The sequence below is a fragment of the Amia ocellicauda genome, chromosome 9, assembly GCF_036373705.1.
Source record: "Amia ocellicauda isolate fAmiCal2 chromosome 9, fAmiCal2.hap1, whole genome shotgun sequence".
Lineage (NCBI taxonomy): Eukaryota > Metazoa > Chordata > Actinopteri > Amiiformes > Amiidae > Amia > Amia ocellicauda.
The window spans coordinates 38,573,239-38,593,809 of NC_089858.1; the positions used below are offsets into that span (position 1 = coordinate 38,573,239).

At 39.3% G+C, this 20,571-nt stretch overlaps 1 protein-coding gene across 1 annotated transcript in view; it reads left to right on the forward strand.

Moving 5' to 3' along the window:
* The first annotated feature begins 2,106 nt into the window (after positions 1-2,106).
* The window catches only part of antxr1a (ANTXR cell adhesion molecule 1a), an 80,289-nt gene continuing 61,824 nt past the window's right edge, over positions 2,107-20,571 (forward strand). The window contains exons 1-3 of the mRNA XM_066714433.1: positions 2,107-2,686; positions 14,725-14,796; positions 17,995-18,066. Coding sequence (XP_066570530.1) covers positions 2,535-2,686; positions 14,725-14,796; positions 17,995-18,066 — 296 coding nt within the window. The 5' untranslated portion in view covers positions 2,107-2,534. The remainder of the gene's footprint in view (positions 2,687-14,724; positions 14,797-17,994; positions 18,067-20,571) is intronic.

Here is a 20,571-nt window from a genome sequence, read left to right on the forward strand (position 1 = left end):
GTGACAACAGTTGGTGCGATTATTCGCAAATGGAAGAAACCCAAAATAACTGTCAGTCTCCCTCGGTCTGGGGCTCCATGCAAGATCTCAGCTCGTGGAGTTTCAATGATCATGAGAACGGTGAGGAATCAGCCCAGAACTACACGGGAGGATCTTGTTAATGATCTCAAGGCAGCTGGGACCATAGTCACCAAGAAAACAATTGGTAACACACTACGCTGTGAAGGACTGAAATCCTGCAGCGCCCGCAAGGTCCCCCTGCTCAAGAAAGCACATGTACAGGCCCGTCTGAAGTTTGCCAAAGAACATCTGAATGATTCAGAGGAGAACTGGGTGAAAGTGTTGTGGTCAGATGAGACCAAAATCGAGCTCTTTGGCATCAACTCAACTCGCCATGTTTGGAGGAGGAGGAATGACCCCAAGAACACCATCCCCACCGTCAAACATGGAGGTGGAAACATTATGCTTTGGGGGTGTTTTTCTGCAAAGGGGACAGGAAAACTGCACCGCATAAAAGGGATGATGGACGGGGCCATGTACCGTAAAATCTTGGGTGAGAACCTCCTTCCCTCAGCCAGGGCATTGAAAATGGGTGGTGGATGGGTATTCCAGCATGACAATGACCCAAAACACACAGCCAAGGCAACAAAGGAGTGGCTCAAGAAGAAGCACATTAAGGTCCTGGAGTGGCCTAGCCAGTCTCCAGACCTTAATCCCATAGAAAATCTGTGGAGGGAGCTGAAGGTTCGAGTTGCCAAACGTCAGCCTCGAAACCTTAATGACTTGGAGAGGATCTGCAAAGAGGAGTGGGACAAAATCCCTCCTGAGATGTGTGCAAACCTGGTGGCCAACTACAAGAAACGTCTGACCTCTGTGATTGCCAACAAGGGTTTTGCCACCAAGTACTAAGTCGAAGGGGTCAAATACTTATTTCCCTCATTAACATGCAAATCAATTTATAACTTTTTTGAAATGCGTTTTTCTGGATTTTTTTGTTGTTATTCTGTCTCTCACTGTTAAAATACACCTACCATTAAAATTATAGACTGATCATTTCTTTGTCAGTGGGCAAACGTACAAAATCAGCAAGGGATCAAATACTTTTTTCCCTCACTGTCTGGCGGTCAGTCATAAACCTCTTGTTTTCAATCAAGCCAATTCTATGAAATGGGTAAAAGAGTGTGTTAAGCATTAATCACATGAGATACTGGCTAAATATAGAGACCTGTGTTACCTTTCTGTCCCCAACACTGAAGGATGTGTGATTTTAAAAATTTACATAAATACATAGATAGAGGAATAAAGTATTTCATTCCGTAGCCTAATTTAATTATGTGTTGTTTTTAAATGCACAGAAAACAATAGAGAAAATCACTGCTTTTGTTTATGTATTACAACATAAAACAGAATCATGGCCTCTCTTTTTAGAATTAATATTTAGTAGATAATGTACACATGAAAACAAATCAGTTTTAGGTAATGTATTAATTGACCTTAATAAATTGTTAAGATATTGTAAAATAAGCCAGTAGCTAGTGTGCTAAGTCAATATTTATTCTGCAGAACCGCCTTATTGTAAAGGTGTGATTTGACACTTAATTTGGTGTTTAACAGATTTTTGTATCCCCATTACAATCTGTATCTCTTGGACTCATATACTAAAAGTATATACCAGTATTGTGTTTGAGACACAATAAAGGGGGCACCAATGATGATTGCGATGCATGTTTTCACAGGAGTGTCAAGGGCATAAACCGATTTCTTTATACCATGACATTCTGTATCACTGAATTGACATTATATTTCCTTGGAAACCGAGACCGATAGGGATATGATATAAACTGGGCTTTTAAAAACAACTGCATTCTTTATATTGCACCACAGAGACAGCAGGCTGATTAATAAAAAAAAAATGAAACAGACTGAGATTCCAATAAGATCTTTTTGCCAGTAGATGGCAGAATTGCAATGCAAAAAAAAATGGCCATCCCTAAATTATTATGCCCCCCTCAAACACACACACACACGCGCACACACACACAACTTTTATTATTCTCTGGCACTGTGTATTTCCTCAGATCCCTTTCTTTTAAAGTACAAGAAAGTTTAGGAGGCTGAGTTAAGCTCTGGGACACAATGCCATAGTTCACTACAGCTCTAGCCTGGACGAATGCAAGCCCAGCCATCTCCCCACACTAAAACCAAATTAATAGAGATACAGAGAGAGGCAATCTGTCTGTACAAGTGTGTTTGCAAGCAGCAGTACTTTGATCTTGCATTTCTGGTTAGCACAGACCGGCTGGTGCACAGTGCATTTTCCCTCTTTGGACCACTACTTAAAGAAGAAAAAAGTGGACTTCAAAGGATAACTTTTTTTCCATTGTTGGATGGCTGGTGGCTTGGATCTGAGAAGGTAGTGCTGCAAGCAGAAGAATTGTCAAGAATAAGAAGCAGAAGAGAGAAGGAAGAGCTTTCTCTCTCTGCTACTGTTGTTTTTTGTTTATTTTTGATTGTTTTTTTCTCCATTTGGAATAATGACAATTTGTGGGAGCCAGGAAATGTCCTTTATGGTGAAGAGTATTTTGATATTAGTCTTCGCATTGGGCTGTGCTGGACAGACTGAGGAGAAGGGGGAGGCTGGACAATCCTGTTATGGAGGCTTTGATCTTTACTTCGTCCTGGACAAGTGAGTGTCCCCTGTCCCATCCCTTTCCATCCCCACTCGAGACTAACTGTGTCTTAGTGAACAGCTAAAATAGGTCACTAAGCTATTACATAACCAGTGATCCATTGAGATAGAAGGGGGTTATTTGCTTTGCTATTGTGCAGGGTCCTTCTGTGGGTTTGATTGACTCAATACATGTCTGTATACTGGTTTCAGTGCCAGTCTTCTTGGGGAAAAACAAATCTGAGCCTACCCTGGCACTGTGAGTGTGCCCATCGATTTCATTCCTAATGATTCATTGCAGGTGTACCACTTGGGAGCACACATGTGCAAAACAAATAAGGAGGCTGACGTTAGAGATTTGCACAGAATGTGAGAGCACTCTAAGGAACTAATGGTTAGAAAAATTGGGTTATTGTCAGTAATACATTGGAAATATTTCATTGACTGTTATGGCTTTGGATTTTAGAAGGAATTCATGCTTTTTTAGTTCAGGTATTTTCTGTGCACAATGGGTATATCTCTTGTTCAGGGGGGTATTTTCTCATGCCAGCTGTATTGAAACTTAACCTTGTCATTTCCATCAGTGGTAGTATAAATGGAAGACCTCTTTTTTGGTTCTGAAAAGTGTGTAGCCTTTTCTTGTGTTTTTCCACTGTGCTGCACTGTTGCGCTGAGTAATATAAGACTGCACTGGGACTGTAGACTGGCACATTGCCATTGCAGGAACGCAGTCAATCTGGCACCAGTTTGAGGGCTGATCTTGCATGAAAATGTAACAGGGATCCCACAGATCAGCGTCATCACTCCTAGGGTCTGGGAGTTGTGGAAGGGTAGGGTAAGGGGTGGGGAATTGATTTGGGTTCGCTGAGTTTTAAGCTCTCCAATGAACTCTGCTGAACATCGAGTGATCCCATGCAGAGATCGCCTGAGCCGAGCTCTGTCTTCCAGGACTTGACAGATCAGAGATGGATTTGACCAAACGGGGAGATCAGAGATTTTAGATTATATTTGAACTGATCTCTTTATATTTATGTTGCATTACAGGCCAGTTCATTTTCTTGATATACATCAGATACACTTAATGGCACTAAAAGTTGAAAGCTGTTGTGCTGCATGACGTGGAGTAGGAAAGCCATATTCCCAATACTGGTTAGTTTGCAGAGAATATTGAGTTGTTTTGAAACTAGGTAGACCAGGTAGACTAGGTAGAAATTAATGGCTTTTTTCCTCTCATTTCCTCTGAAGTTCTGACATAAAGAAACATAACAGACTCGATGGCTCCAGTAGCTATTTGCACAGCAGATGTGCAATCACTTACCAGGACAAATATGTGTACTCTGTGGACACCTCTGTCCAAGTCATGACAATAGCACTTTTGCACTTTTGCCCTTTACATTTCACAGTATCCGTTCCTTGTTGGTCCCTTTATACAGGGACTCTGAAAGGTGCTGGCAAGTCTGATTAATTTATGAGAGCGGCAAATTTGTCTCTTTGGGAGCAATTCCCCAAGGATACATGTGCATGTTATTCAGTAGATAGACTAATACAAGATTGGCATGATCTACGAAGGGAAGCCACACGTGTGCAACCGTGATGAAAGCCAAAAACGAACACAGATTTTTAATATTCTGCCACAAGGCACAGAGTGAAAGCTTGTACTTGATTTCCGTACTTCAGTTTGGTAAACAGTGCATTTTTGGCTGAGGCACAGAATACGCAAAACAACTGAGCAACAATATCTAAAAAGCATGTCAAATAAGTATTGATATCCATCTATTTAACTGATCATGGCTCTGACTATTGTGGATTTCAGCAACAAGTTTCTCCAGAACATTACAGCAGCTTCATGACGGCACATTTCCCAACCCCTCTCTGTTTCTGAAGCCCCATTATGCAAAAAGATTAGAATGTTTTTTCCAGTTGTTGAGCCCTCTTAGCATGGGTTCCAGATTCACATTTCTGTGGCGGCTCTTCATTAAACAAAGTGGAAATGAAACCAGAGATTTGAGATCCAGATGCGACAGTAAAAAAAAAAAAAAAAAAAAAAAAAAAAAGATAAAATCATATAAACTTTGTCTCCCTCCTTAAAGAAACAGAATGCCATTGTTTGGTTTGGTGGTCATTCTTTAGCAAAGCATGACTTCTGACAGGAACATATATGATATATGTATTGCCTTTGTACTTTCTTGTCTATTCTGCTCTGGGTTGTGGTGCCTCTGTGAGGAATGTCACGTGAGCATTTCTGCCATGGTTTGTCATTTTGGAAAGACAATCCTTATAGTTCAAGGAGAGAGATCTGTGTCTAGCAGACTTCCGAGCACAGGGTCTCAAATGGCTTACAACTTTTCAAACTCAACCTGAGGCTGGTACTTTCGCTCTATCAAGGGTTTCAAGGCCCTATAAAGCACAACCTAAGAAATTACAGGCGCCCTACTGCATTATACAAGGAGGACACAAGCCATGCTCCTACTTAGCCCAGAGTAGGGGCCATCAAGGGCATGCAAGCAGTACTGTTGTAACCTAGCACAGTTGTTTGAGAAAGCTGGTAAGGTAGACTGGGGTTTGGTGAGTGCTGACATCCCCCTTATAGTGATGGCAGGGTAGCAGGCTGGTACACTACCTTGTTAGGAAGGAGGCTAAACTAAGGGTAGATGTTAAGTGACTGATATTACATTGTTCAGATGATGGATTCTCAAATGCCTTCTGGATTTTACACCGCACATTTTCAGCAACTTCACACATTTATGTTAATTTGTTGACAATGGAATATCTGTCACCATTAATTTTGCCCTGAAGGATTTTTTTTGCCCGCAGAAGATAAAAATGGGAAAATTGAAAATGGGACTGTGTTTTATTTTACCTCTGCAGCTGGAATAAAACCATATAATTAATTAAGCACCTTACAAACAGAAAAACTGGGCCACAACACCCCCACCCCACAGAGCCAACCAGCTAGCCTGGAAAACACAACAGATAAGCAAAAAACAAAAAACTCGAAGCATAGCAGAGAGCGTTAAAATCCTGTCTCTCACTCCCACTCAATGTCGCACTGACGGACCAGAGGGCAAAGAAATTGGAAACAGTTAACGCAGCTGAGAAACAGTCTGGTTAAGGAATGGGCAGGAGGCAGGGAAGTATTGTCAACACTGCAACTCAAAAACAACGTAATCCTGATTAGTAAGCAAACTGCATATAACATTACAAGACAGCAGATAAAAGACTGGTTGCGCAGGCAGACGTCACTAACAAATCTACAATGCAGTATAAAGGGAAAAGGGTAGAATGGGTAATACAAATAAATTAACTTTTTTTTCCTTGGCGGGGGGGGGGTTTCAAATGTATTCATAATAATTATACATGTATTTATTATACCAATGCAAGAACTTGCGCTTCTGTTTCTACCTCCATATCAACTTCAAATTGGTGTTACAAATATGAATTGTGTTCATAATCTCATCGACATTGCTTCTGGATACCATTGTATCTTTAACTAGAAACCTGGGAGCATGTCTTAGGCCTGGAGAAAGAGATTTAGTGGTCAATCATTTGTGATTGCACTTTTGGGAGCTAGTAAAACTGGTTGCTAGCTCTACTGCTAAACCAAGCATTGTTCCCCATTTGTAATATGGTAAATATATGAGTAAAGAGAGCTATGGGACAATACAAATCTGATAAGCATTTCTTATTGTCTGTATCTGTTCATTCAGACTCATTGTATCGCACTGCAACCCTGAAAGACCACTGTGCTTTTAAAGGCCGAAGGTATAATCTTTGAACTGTCGTTCGACACAGTTAATATATAGGGCAATGTGCAAATCTACAGCTTCAATCCAGACAGTAATGTGCAAGAATGTGTATGTCTGGAAAGTGATGTATTACTTTTTCTTAAGAAGAAAAAATAAAAGGTTTGTAAGTTGGACTTTTTCAGCTTTTTCCTATGGGTTGCATAATGGCTTTAGTAGTTTATTTTTGTTTTTTGGAGGAGGGTTTTTGGGATTCAGTTAGAGCTGGTAAATCAGGAACAGCAGTGACTGACTGTTCCTAATATTTACATGTGTCTCATTAGAAACTCAAACATATGTACGCCCATTCGATTTATTACAGTTCCCTTTACGGGGCTTAATAAAATGGGATTAGAAAAACTTTTGGAATTATGATCTCCCTCCTTCCCTCTCTTTCTCTCTTCCTCCCTCCCTCCAGCACAACCTCTAATCTTCTATTTTTTCACCCCCTTAGGTGTTTCTCCAACTCTTGTTTTTCCATCTTGTGTTATCTTCTGCTATCCATTCACCACCATCCTCCCCCAAAGTTCTGTTGACTTTGCCTTCTTTCTAACTCTTGATACCTTTTTTCTCCCCTCACACCTTCCCCCCCTCCCACAACTTCTCTTCCCTGATTTATTTTCCCCTGTATGTTTCTTTGTCTGTCTATCTCTCGCTCTGTCTAACCATTTCCCCATTAGGTCCAGATGTTCCAAAGCTGCAGAAATTGGCTGGGGTTGCTGCCTAGGGAGCCACCTCACAATAACAATGGAAAAATAAGAACTGAGAGAGAGAGGGAGGGAGGGAGGGAGAGAGAGAGAGAGAGAGAGAGAGAGAGAGAGAGAGAGAGAGCAGCAGTATTTTGTGAGTGATAGGAGGACAGAGAAATCCTTCTGTAGAATCATAGAAAGCCCAGTCTTCCCTTTGACATAAGGCTTTTGGAGCAATCCCAACAGGAAATAGTTAAACCAGCTCTAGACACCCATCACATTAGAACCAGATTAATAGCAGGTTGTATGAAATGAATTTCATTTCGTAATTACTCTACCAATGTTGCTGTAAACTGAAGCAGAAGTAGACTGCTTCACAGAATACGGCAGCCATTCCCAATCCTGTGTCTCTGGCCCCACTTGGTTTTCTGGTTTCAATTCCATCTGAACCAGTTTAACCAGTTAAACCCCATGAAGAATAAACACATGCTTATGAAGGGAACTTTTGATACCATATCATTCCCAACTGTTTCTGTGCCTGATGAATTGGTAACCTATGAAGAGTCATGTAAAAAAGTTTAAGAAAAGAAGGCTTTAGTAAACAAGTTGAGGACAGCCTGAACATAATTCTGTTTGCTTCATGTCTCGGGAACAACACACCTAAAGTGGGGTATTCTGCAGCTCTGAGGGCAGTCAAAAGAAAATAATGACCTTATAGTTAAAAGTTTGAGGGGTGGGAGTTCAGTCTTTTTTCAGTCTGGTCATTGTATTGTCAATTAAATGTCACTGTGACCCTGTACTGGATGGATCAGTTTTTGAAAATGGATGGATGGATTGGCAATGAAATGTTCCAAGAGCTCAGGCATACGGATGATGCTTGAATAAACAAACTGGAGGAAAGGATCTGCCACTCGTTTTGTGTTGTACTGCACTTCCTTGAGTGTTGCACAAGATACAGGAGAGTGTATAGCAAAAATACACTTAGACCTGTGTTAAAGGCTGTTTTTTTCTTTCACTTGGAATCTGTAGTACTCAGACAGTTGTTGTCCAGCCAATGGGGAAACTAGAAGCAGGTCTATGTGACATATTGGGCTCACCCTGCAATGGAGTGGGTGCCACTTTTGTAAGGTGTAGCAGTGAGTCTAATATTTAGACAGTGTACCTGGTATTCATTCAGTGCTCTAAAAATGGTGTAATCATTTCAGTATACCCTGACACAAGATGTATGTCTATGTAAGATGATCTATCTCCCTGTTAACATCATAGATTGCATGATTTGTATTCTTAGATGTGACAACTGCAAATGTGCTTGGCTTGTCTGATGCAAGGCCCTAAAAGCATTGATATATACTGATATATATTGGAAACAGCCAGTTGAAGAATAAGGTGTCTTCTATTATTTCGTGACAAAACATCATTATAATCGTGATACATTTTGTATTTTTTTTTTTTAAGTACACTATTGCTATTATAAATCTTACTGTATATTATTAAAGCACAATTTCTTTTGGCATATTAACCAAAATGGCTGGGTAGCATGGTCCATACCCCACCACTCTTTGTGTAAACAAGTGCTTCCTATTTTCCATCTCAACCCTACCTAACCTTAATTTCCAGTTGTGATCTGTGATCCTGGTTTCATTGAAGATAGTTACATAGTAGTATAGAATGATATTATCTGAAGTGGCCGGTCTATAGCTGGTCTTAAATTAGTATCAGTACGGAAAATGCTGAAACTGCAGAAAACTAGGAACTCATTCTGCAAGTCTGAGCAGTGTAGTCTATGAACCAAGATAAAGGATAATGACAGTATTATCAAATCTGGTCTTTTGTATGGGAGTGCTGGAGGGTGGCCAAAGAAGATAAGAGCTCTCTCATGTCCTTCCACAACAGCTGCCTTATGAATATGTGTCACATTTCCTAGCCAAATGAAATCTGCAGTAAAGATCTCTGTTTAAAGACCATGTCTCAATGCATGATACATGAAATGAAACATTGCAGACTGAGGTGGCCTTGCACATATGCTACACTTGAAAATGTTAGACATACCCATAATTTAGCCAGTCTAAGACCACATGACATCCACCAGTACTGTCTGAGCTCAAAGATATTAGTTTCTCCAAGGACAGTGTATAGTGGAAGCAAATTATAGTTGCCTTATGTCCCAGAGCAGTGGTTTTCAAACCGGTCCTGGAGTACCCCCTGCCCTGCTTGTTTTTGTTCCAACCGAGGTCTTAATTACTTAATTTAACTGTATATTGCTTTGTTAGTTTAATTAAGGATTAAATTAAGCAATCGGCTGGAACAAAAAACAGCAGGGCAGAGGGTACTCCAGGACCGGTTTGAAAACTACTGTCCCAGAGGATATAGGGGATTAGAAGTAAATAAATAAATTAAATGAATGTGTTTCTGTTTAACCGAGCACTGTATGAAGTCTCCTGATGGTGGCTGATATTAATATGTTTAAGCCACAACTCTTTGCATGAAATTTAAATAATCAATTCACTCCGATGTCAGCTTTATTTTCAAATTCACTTGACCTCTGATCTGCCTTTCGTTTTTGAGCTTTGCGGCTTTTTTTAATGTGAAATGCACATTACTGATTTAGCTTAGCTGATAACATTAGAATTCACTATTTGTGCCAAAAGGCAACTTTTCAAATAATAATGTCTCTCATATGTTGTAACAAACTTTCAACTTATAGGAGTTTTTGTTTTTCTCCCCACCGTGCATAATAGTTTACTTTTGACTTGCAGTTTCTTGCATTAATAACAAAAGCTTGTGTTGTTTCAGTGTGTGAAGCACTCTGTGGCAACTTTTCAAAGGGCGATATACCAAATCAGTATTGATTGATAAATAAATTGATTGATTTCCTTGCCAAATACTTGCCATGTGTTCCATATTTAACTTGAAATTTCAGCCTGAAAAGCAGTTTACAGAATTCCAACAGTAGTAGATATATAATCACATTTAATTGGGAAATATTTCACCCCTCTAAGACCTCTGGAAAACATGGCCCCCTTTTCCCAAGCCTTCATTCTCCCCTCTCTTTCTCCCAGGATTAACTACATTGACAGCTTTTATCTCCTTCCCACTGTAGTCTGAACTCTATTTCAGTTTATACTGGCCACACTTAAAAAAAACACAGCAAAAACAGGCCCTCTCCCTCCCCATTTTCCTCATCTCCATATTTTTTGGACCTTAGAGATATTTCCAAAGCCAATAGTTTGTATTTACACAAGTGGACTGGTACAGGTTCAGAAAAATATAGGAAGTGTATTCTTAAAATATCTCTATGTATGCAGTGGTGACCTCTGTCTCTGCTTCTATCTCTCTCTCTCTATCCACCTGTCTCTCACTCTTCATCTGTCTCTGCCTCTTCCTTTCTCAGACTCTGTATCTATCTTCCCGGTCATACAATAGTATAGTCTGAAATTATTTCCAGTAATAAGATCATCTACTCACTGGGCTCATGCGGGGAATCCACCAGTTCCACAATGCTCATTCACATAGCTGGAGCCAGCAGTCTTATCCTGAATAATCCTAGTAGGCAGTGTACAGTGGCAAAGGAATTCGCCTCTTCTAAATGAAATTTCACACTTTGATCCCTGTTTGGAAAGTTCAGCAGATCAGTTTTTCCCACACTGTATTACACTTGACTGTAAATCTTATAGGGACCACATTCCACCAGCAAGGGCCTGTAAATCCCAGTTCCATGGGTAGCAATCAGGATTCCCTTGCTATTTAAATGTGACCGGGTCAACTTTGAAATGGGAAATTAAACAGCCACCTACGATGCAGCTGTGACTGGATTACACATCTGATACTTGATGTTGATGATTTATTTCTTAGCAGATGCCCTTTTCTGGAGTGATTTACAGTTCACACAAACATTTTAAAGCATACATTACAATAAGCGTATATTCTAATACAATTAACTAATAAGTGCAGACGTATAATAAACAAGAGTGCAGACCTTTTACCCTCCTTGCTCATTTGTTTGCAAGTAGGTAAAAATCATATCAAACATAAGAATCTCTCAAAGACAGCTTTATCACCATGGCTGTCTTGTTCCAGACCCCCACAAGCGACTGTGTGAAGAGCTTTTTCCTTTTATTGGCCAAAAATGGTGCTAAAGTAAATTTCCACTCTCACAATCTCATATTAGACCATTAAGAAGATATATTAGGTCCATTACAATACAATAGAGACAGTCTACCCTGGTTCCTCACCATGAAAATTAAATGAAAATGAAAGACCCATGTCTATTTCCCATCCCCCTTTCAATTCTTATGACCCATATTGTATTTTACTCTAAAAGCAAATCTTTGAACTTGTGTTTTTAGCCATATGACACTGAAATGTGCAGTTTTGCAGTGGTGCAGTAGCAGGGGGGTGAGATTAACCACCATCCTGCTGACCTTTGAAGTTTATTTTTTGTCAAGCGAATCTCAGTTTTATAGCAAACACACTTCTCTCCTGTCTCTGTCCAAGACACTGATATTCAGTGTGTACTGGTGAGCTGCTGTACTTCCCAGTGGTTATTAAGGCTTTAAAGTACAGTTGGAGGGCCTCCCAAGTGGCTTAAGAGGTTCGAATCCAGCTCATGTAATTCGCTGATTGAGACCAGGACCACAATTTGCTCAGCACCACATGGGCTGGGGTGGCTTAAATCAGCAGGGCTTCTTTTGGCTCGTCTCTAATAAACATCTCCTACCAGCTTCCAGGGTGCCGGCTGTACTGCTGGGAAGCATGTTTCTCTCCTCCAGTCAGCGCTGAACCCCTCAGTAGGCTGTCTAGCTTGGTGATGGGAGTCATTGGTGGGATACAATTGCACAATTGTCGATTCCCTAAATTGGGAGGGGGGGGGGGACAGTCACATTAACACAACTCCTTTAGTTTAAAAAAACTGAAGGTCCAGGGAGTCTGGGGCCCTTCTGACAATTTGTGGATGTCAAAAGTTTTATTATGATTATTAAACAGCACTAAAGCATGCTAATGGACGGAGTAAATAATTGCTTTAGGTGTTTGATTTACAACTCACTTCATTACAGCAATGACTCATACATGTTTACATCTGCCCCTGGAGCAGGTCTGGGGAGCTGCCAAAGAAACTGTAGACAAGCATACAGTAGGAGGCCAAGTCAGGTCAATGAAAATATAATAGGAAAGAAAAGTAATTAATCTAGCTCTCTATAAAAAATGATTTCAGTCTGCAAGGGAATTCTGCAATGTCCTATTTTCTGTAGCGTGTCCTGAGGTAACCCAAAGTTCCTTATCAATGACTGAAATAAATAGCCAGGGTGCCAGACAATTTACCATAATTTCAAATATATACATAGAACTTCTGCAGTATACAAGCTACCACAAGAAATATCTTGCCATTTAACAGAGCAGACTTATTTTCATTCCAACTTCTTCTTCTGTGTTTTAAAAGCTTTCTGAAAAATATCAAGATTTTCAGCTGTGTGTACGTGTCTATTCCATTTTTGTTTGAACTGTCGTGTAATATGGAAAGTATGAGGTTCAGGGGGAAAGTATTCGTATATTTTTAAACAGCGTGATTCACATTCAACTTCATTGAGACTATTTAACATAACAAAACAGTTTATAAGATTAATGTTCAAATGTGCTTTGCATTTGATGTGCTTGTCTGCACTTTCTGAGGGCTATTTCTGGCTGTCACAACGAGGTCAATTTGCCTAAGCTGCTTTTCATTAACATTTTGGAGCATATAAAAAAGAATGCAGTAAAAAAGAGGATCTGGAAAATCCAGTCACATCCACTGTCACAATGTCATTCTCAAGTCTCTGTCTCAAAACTGGTCCATAATATATACCATATTCTTTCACATTATATATTTCCTGAATTACAACTTTGCTGTATCTCCCTTTGATCTTTTGGTTGATCACATATGAATCTACTGCCAGTGGCTGAATGCCAGTTGCACAGAAAACTGTACATTTGTCTTTACATAGTCACAGAACACTGGAGATCCATTCATGAACCTCCAGTTGGATTGATTCAACAGAAAAAAGCAAACAGTATTTATTGTGGAAAAATCATAATTATAATATGCATTGCACACAATGCTTGCTAATTTAGTTCATCATCTAAGAAAATGACAACCATTATATATTACATGTACAAATGGCTAAAAATATATAATAATTACAAATTTTATTCTACAAAATCCTTATCCTTATTTTTTATTTCACATTTCTTCTGGGCAGGCACAGGAATGGTGGTTTTATATAATGCCCATTCATTACAGGAACATTACATACTAAATGTAACAAAGGAGCAGCAACCAATGTCAATGACCCAATTAATAAGCATAGTGAGTTTATGGAAGAATTGTGAACAAGGAAGAAATGTTTTAAGAGCCATAAACAACTCAATGTGTAAAATCCTTGAAAATAATCATACATTTCTTATTCCTATTGAATGATGTGCCAAAGGAGAGGGGGGCTATGTAGGTACACAGGCCTGCGTGTTGGGGTTGGAAAGTGTTCTCAGTAGTCTGGGGATGCCGACTGGGCCCTGTAACCAATGTAAACTCCTCCAGACAATCATTGATCTAGATGCCCACTACGCAAAGTCCAACACCACCCAATTGCTCACAGAGTGCAAGACAGTATGTAGTAAGGTGTATTTAGGACTGTATGAAACATCTGCCTCTAAAATCCAGCCCATTTGAACTCTCTCAGTGAACTCGGTCATGGCAATCTTCTAAGATGGGGAGGTTCACAAGCATGAAAGCAGAAGAAGCTGGCTGAGAAACTATACAGGGCTGGCTGTAGAGAAAGCAGACATCAGCCTCTAGAAACAGTTGCCATACAGCACGGACCTCCGACCCTGCTACTGGAGAACACAGGCCTTCGGGTTTTATTGGTGTTGTCAATCAATGGCTAAACATCACGTTGATTAATTAAGCCAGGATCTGGTTCAATAAAGGAATAACAGCTTGGTTAGTATAAAAAGCTCTCCAGGATTTAAAAGAGGCGATGTCCACATCCTGATTATCCAGTGAAATGTATACAGGCAGCGAAGTTAGAGTTATCGAAACAATTCCCTTTTTTTCCCCAAGTTTAAGGTTTATTTGACTGACCCAGAAGGCAAAGAAATTTGTGTTATTATAGGGATTATAGGATGAAAAACAGATTAGGTAAGAAGCCAGTGATCTGTGTGCTGCTTGTAAACTGCCCGGTAAACTTAAAACCAGTAGTGTTTCTGGGCATAGGCATTATGCGCATATGCTTTATATATGAATTGGGTCTAAACTGTATCTACTAAGTGATCCTCAGCAATCGATGTTGCTGCTGTACACTCTTCAGTTGTCTCCGACTGATATCCCAGAGTGTCAATGGCACGTATATTTGTGATCATGTGATATGAGTCAGTCCAAAAGGTTGTTTGTATTAGTTCCCTTTACTGATAATCATTTATAAAAATAAACATTGCTGAGGTGCACAATCTAAACTTCTTCTCTCTCCTTCTCGCTTTCCTCCCCCTCGTTCTCTTTTCTCTAATACTATATAAATAGAATAAACTAACCCCACCTCTCTACAAATTGTCTTTCCAGATCAGGAAGTGTACAGCACCATTGGAATGAAATATATTTCTTTGTGGAACATCTGGCTCACAAGTTCATAAGGTAAAGAACATCACTCTAAAATCTGCTGTCATAATCACATCAGAACACATGTCAGATTTCTTTATTTTCCTTCTTTCATCTTTCTCTTTCTTTCTTTCTTTCTTTCTTTCTTTCTTTCTTTCTTTCTTTCTTTCTTTCTTTCTTTATTTGCAAGTAAGCATTGCACATAATTATTGATCAGCTTCACGGATTAATTTGAATTGACCCTATGATCATATTTGCAGTAGAAAATTCTCACTGAATCTAGCTATTTATTTTCTTTCCCAATACCTATCTGAATAAATAAAGGAGTTGTAACTTATAGTAAATAAATAAATAAAATAATGTATTTCTCCCAATGTATTGACAATCTGTGAGCTTCACACAGACACTTTTTCTAATCAACAGCATATAGTTAATGACTTCTGATTTTGATGATTTGTTATGTAATTTCTTCCTTATTTCCCCTGTTGTATGTGTATAAATATATAACACTGAATAAATATACAGTGAGGGAAAAAAGTATTTGATCCCCTGCTGATTTTGTACGTTTGCCCACTGACAAAGAAATGATCAGTCTATAATTTTAATGGTAGGTGTATTTTAACAGTGAGAGACAGAATAACAACAAACAAATCCAGAAAAATGCATTTCAAAAAAGTTATGAATTGATTTACATGTTAATGAGGGAAATAAGTATTTGATCCCCTATCAATCAGCAACATTTCTGGCTCCCAGGTGTCTTTTATACCGGTAACGAGCTGAGATTAGGAGCACTCTCTTAAAGGGAGTGCTCCTAATCTCAGCTCGTTACCTGTATAAAAGACACCTGTCCACAGAAGCAATCAATCAATCAATCAGATTCCAAACTCTCCACCATGGCCAAGACCAAAGAGCTGTCCAAGGATGTCAGGGACAAGATTGTAGACCTACACAAGGCTGGAATGGGCTACAAAACCATCGCCAAGCAGCTTGGTGAGAAGGTGACAACAGTTGGTGCGATTATTCGCAAATGGAAGAAACACAAAATAACTGTCAGTCTCCCTCGGTCTGGGGCTCCATGCAAGATCTCACCTCGTGGAGTTTCAATGATCATGAGAACGGTGAGGAATCAGCCCAGAACTACACGGGAGGATCTTGTTAATGATCTCAAGGCAGTTGGGACCATAGTCACCAAGAAAAAATTGGTAACACATTACGCCGTGAAGGACTGAAATCCTGCAGCGCCCGCAAGGTCCCCCTGCTCAAGAAAGCACATGTACAGGCCCGTCTGAAGTTTGCCAATGAACATCTGAATGATTCAGAGGAGAACTGGGTGAAAAGGTTGTGGTCAGATGAGACCAAAATCAAGCTCTTTGGCATCAACTCAACTCGCCGTGTTTGGAGGAGGAGGAATGACCCCAAGAACACCATCCCCACCATCAAACATGGAGGTGGAAACATTATGCTTTGGGGGTGTTTTTCTGCTAAGGGGACAGGACAACTGCACCACATCAAAGGGACGATGGACGGGGCCATGTAGCATCAAATCTTGGGTGAGAACCTCCTTCCCTCAGCCAGGGCATTGAAAATGGGTGGTGGATGGGTATTCCAGCATGACAATGACCCAAAACACACAGCCAAGGCAACAAAGGAGTGGCTGAAGAAGAAGCACATTAAGGTCCTGGAGTGGCCTAGCCAGTCTCCAGACCTTAATCCCATAGAAAATCTGTGGAGGGAGCTGAAGGTTCGAGTTGCCAAACGTCAGCCTCGAAACCTTAATGATTTGGAGAGGATCTGCAAAGAGGAGTGGGACAAAATCCCTCCTGAGATGTGTGCAAACCTGGAGGCCAACTACAAGAAACGTCTGACCTCTGTGATTGCCAACAAGGGTTTTGCCACCAAGTACTAAGTCGAAGGGGTCAAATATTTATTTCCCTCATTAACATGCAAATCAATTTATAACTTTTTTGAAATGCGTTTTTCTGGATTTTTTTGTTGTTATTGTATCTCACTGTTAAAATACACCTATCATTAAAATTATAGACTAATCATTTCCTTGTCAGTGGACAAACGTACAAAATCAGCAGGGGATCAAGTACTATTTTCCCTCACTGTATAACACTGAAAGAATATATAAATATAAATATATAATACTGAAAGAATAAAATCAAACAGTAGAGATATCACACTGTAGGGCAATTAGAGTTGGTATGATCCAACCCAACCCTGGCTGCACTAAACCAATTGCAGGCTGCACCTGTGGGAAATCCTGGTAAAGGTCAGCTATGACAGAGCTCATCCCTTAGAGCCTCTGTAATATTATTATTATTATTATTATTATAATTATTATTATTATTAGTAGTAGTGTTATAATTATTATATTTCTTAGCAGACTATCCAGGGTGATTGTTACACTATAGCACATTTTTTACATACAATTACCCATTAATACAACAGGGTTTTAACAGGTGCAATCTACCTGTTAAAGTACCTAGCTCAAGGGTATAACAACAGTCTCTCCGACCCGGGATTGATCCCACAACGGTAACAGTTTATAATAAGGTACGGCTTTTTAATGTGTTACTAATGATTTATAAATGTTTAATTCATGATTAATATATACTTTATGAAGCATTAATAGTGCATTATACATTTGTTAAAATTGGTAATAGCAATACATGGAATAGTCACAAAGTTGTACAGGTAGCTAAAAAGTGTCCCTCTTCACTAGTGGTTTGACATGTTCCTCATAAATTATTTTACACTTTTTCATTTTCAATAATTTAAAAGAGGGACACTTTTTATCTACCAGTTTGCTACTTTGTGGCCATTCGACGTATTGTGATAACTGAGTTATAACTAAATTAAAATGCTTTATTCATGTTCTATAAAGTATCTATTAATAATCTATTAAACATTTATCAATAATACATTAATAAGCAGCACCTGTTATTGTAAGGTGTAGCAGGGAGCCTGAGATTGAAGTAATTTACTTTTTTAAAATTAATTAATTAATAATGATTCAATAATGATTTATTGCTTGAACTGCTTTTTTTATTCGTCAGATTATTGCTAACCCAAAATATATGCGGTTTCTGCATTTTGACATGATACATTGGATTCTGGACACTTACTGTAAAGCAATATAAGATGTCACAATTCGCATTTGTCTCACTGTTATAAATTATGTCACTGATCAGATGATGTTCTGCCCACTCTCCCATGTCACCCCTTCAGCCCCCAGCTGCGGATGTCATTCATCGTGTTCTCCACAGAAGGCAGGATTCTGATGAGGTTGACTGAAGACAGGTAAATTACCTATACCGTAGTGCTTTACTGTGAAGCAAGCATCACAGAGATAATTTTTTTTCTGCAGCATTAGTGCACTTGACCTCTGCCTGGGTCCAGATACTCAGACGAGGCTTATAAGCAAGGCTTCTATTTTAGACCTCTCTAGTGTCCAGAAGATGGAGTAAATAAGCTAAACTGCAGACCGGGTAGTGAGTAGGAAGTGTAGGAAGTGTAGAAAGAGAGGTAGAGTTTTTGAAAATATAAAATGTTCATTCAGAAAATACACATTAAAGTTTGTGTGCCTTCACGCCTAGAGTCTCTGTAATTTGTAAAGAAGTGCATTTTGCATCACCCCCCTTTATCACCCTATGAGCCCAAATTATATGATGAGCACACTGTCAATTCCAATATATCCCATTACTGAATCCATCTGCAGCCAATCAGATCTCAACAAGTAACCCACCATCAATTAAACAGAAGCATCAAGGACCTCACTACAAGGAAACCAGTCCTGATGATTCCCTTACAAATACTAATCCAGTGTGTAATTTGTGAGTAGCTCCCCTCACACATACATGTATAACTTCTCAGTTTTTCGTCTCTGGCTGCAGCTCAGACTTTGAGAATTAGTCTCAGAAGCGATGTTATTTTGCTGGAACTGTTGGTCACCATAGCTGATTTAAGCAAACACTCAAAGAAACACACAGAAGAGCAGGACATCCAGATGTGAAATAACATGCGGATGATAAAACTTTTGTCAGCCAAAATGCTTAAATTATGAAGAAGACAAAATGCTGTGCAGAGCTTGACACCGAGTTAAAGAAGCTAGAGAATATAGGCTGAACATGTGTTGGATAAGTTCATAAGGTAAAAATTGTCACTTCAGATCCTAGTGTTAAATCACTTCAATAATAGAAGCCAAGTTTTTATATCAGTCCAACTGTGCAACATATCTGAAAAATGATATAAATCTCTAACAGGCGGTGTAATTTCATTTCCAAACTCTCTGAAGGGATGGTTGGAATTGTTATTATATCCTGGCCTACTGCTCTTCTGCTCTACAGTGACAGCCAGATGCCTTCTGAATCATTCCTGGTTGTTGCTTCTCCTTAAAGGGTTTGAGAAACCATCTATAACTGAAATTCCCATAAGAAGTGACCTATTGACCTCTGGTACAGAAGCAACAGTGTTTTAAATTAGAAGATCTTTGGTCACATTTCCTTCAATAACAATAATAATAATAATAATAGAGAATGTATAATTTCCTGAAATGTTGAATATATTTAAAATGGTTGTGCTAGAGGTCATAATCTCACCTATGAGATGTTCTGTACTGTCAGGAAGAGTGAGTTATGAAAGCTACCTCTTATTTTAGCATTTTTCTCCCGATTGAATGGGGTTGCTTCTTTCCATCTTAGACAGCTTCAGGCTGTGACACAAGACTAGTTAAAGGGTTCACATAAACTTATCAATATAATATATATCACTAATTTATCATGGTTGGATCATTTCCAAACATTTGCAAGGGAAAAGTGCACAGTAACCACACAAAGACTGTCAAACACTAACACCTTTTTTAAGTAGACACAGGGGTCCGGAGGAGAAAAAGGAAATATTAGTAGAAAGAAAAGCAATATTCTAAATCCACAATATAAATTAGGGGAATTATTTGAACACCTCTTAACCAAACACATTCAACTATAATATGAATATAGAACTCAAACTGGGACAAGGGGTGTAATCAGTATGTAAATTAATCATTCAGGGAGGCTGTTTGGAGTTTATTTTGTAATTTCAAATGGAAAGAGAAGAATCGTTGTTTGAATAACATTGAATAATCAAATGGTCCTTATTTAAAAGTTTATAGGAGAATACATTTGATAATTACATCAATTCACTTTAAAGTTTAAGAACAGAACCCCACTGGAGAATGCCACCCCCAAAATACACCGCCAGCCCTTAAGCCAGGCTCAGCCCCAGCACTGCGCACAGTCCCCCTCTGGACTGCGCTCTACCTGATTGTAGAAACTATGAAAGATAATTTGGAATCCACAGACCTCACTCAAGACAACACTCAAAAGAGCCATTGTGAGAATCTCTGGGCAGTTTTGCACTTGGCAGCGATTACAAGTCTTCAGTAGCTGCTTTCAGCTTATTGACAACGATATTTCAATTCTGTATTTGTCTGTTTATTGCTGACTTTGCTGCTAGTGATTTCATGGTGATTCAAGGGAAAATAAGAAGCTTTGGCAGATCCCTGCATGTGTCCTTCAGTGGTTGAGCTGTAACTCAGTGTAGCAGGTGCAGGTTGGCACAGACATTCTCCTAGCGTTCCGCATCCACAGCAGCTCCATCCAGTAGAGCAGGGGTGGGAAACCTTCTGCACCTTCGAGTGTTCACAAATGTATTCACGGGCCACAACCTTAATTAATACACCTACATCAAAACATTAATACAGATGAAACTTACATTCTAATGCAAGAACAAATCACTTTTTTCTAAACGCACACACTGCAGTCAAAA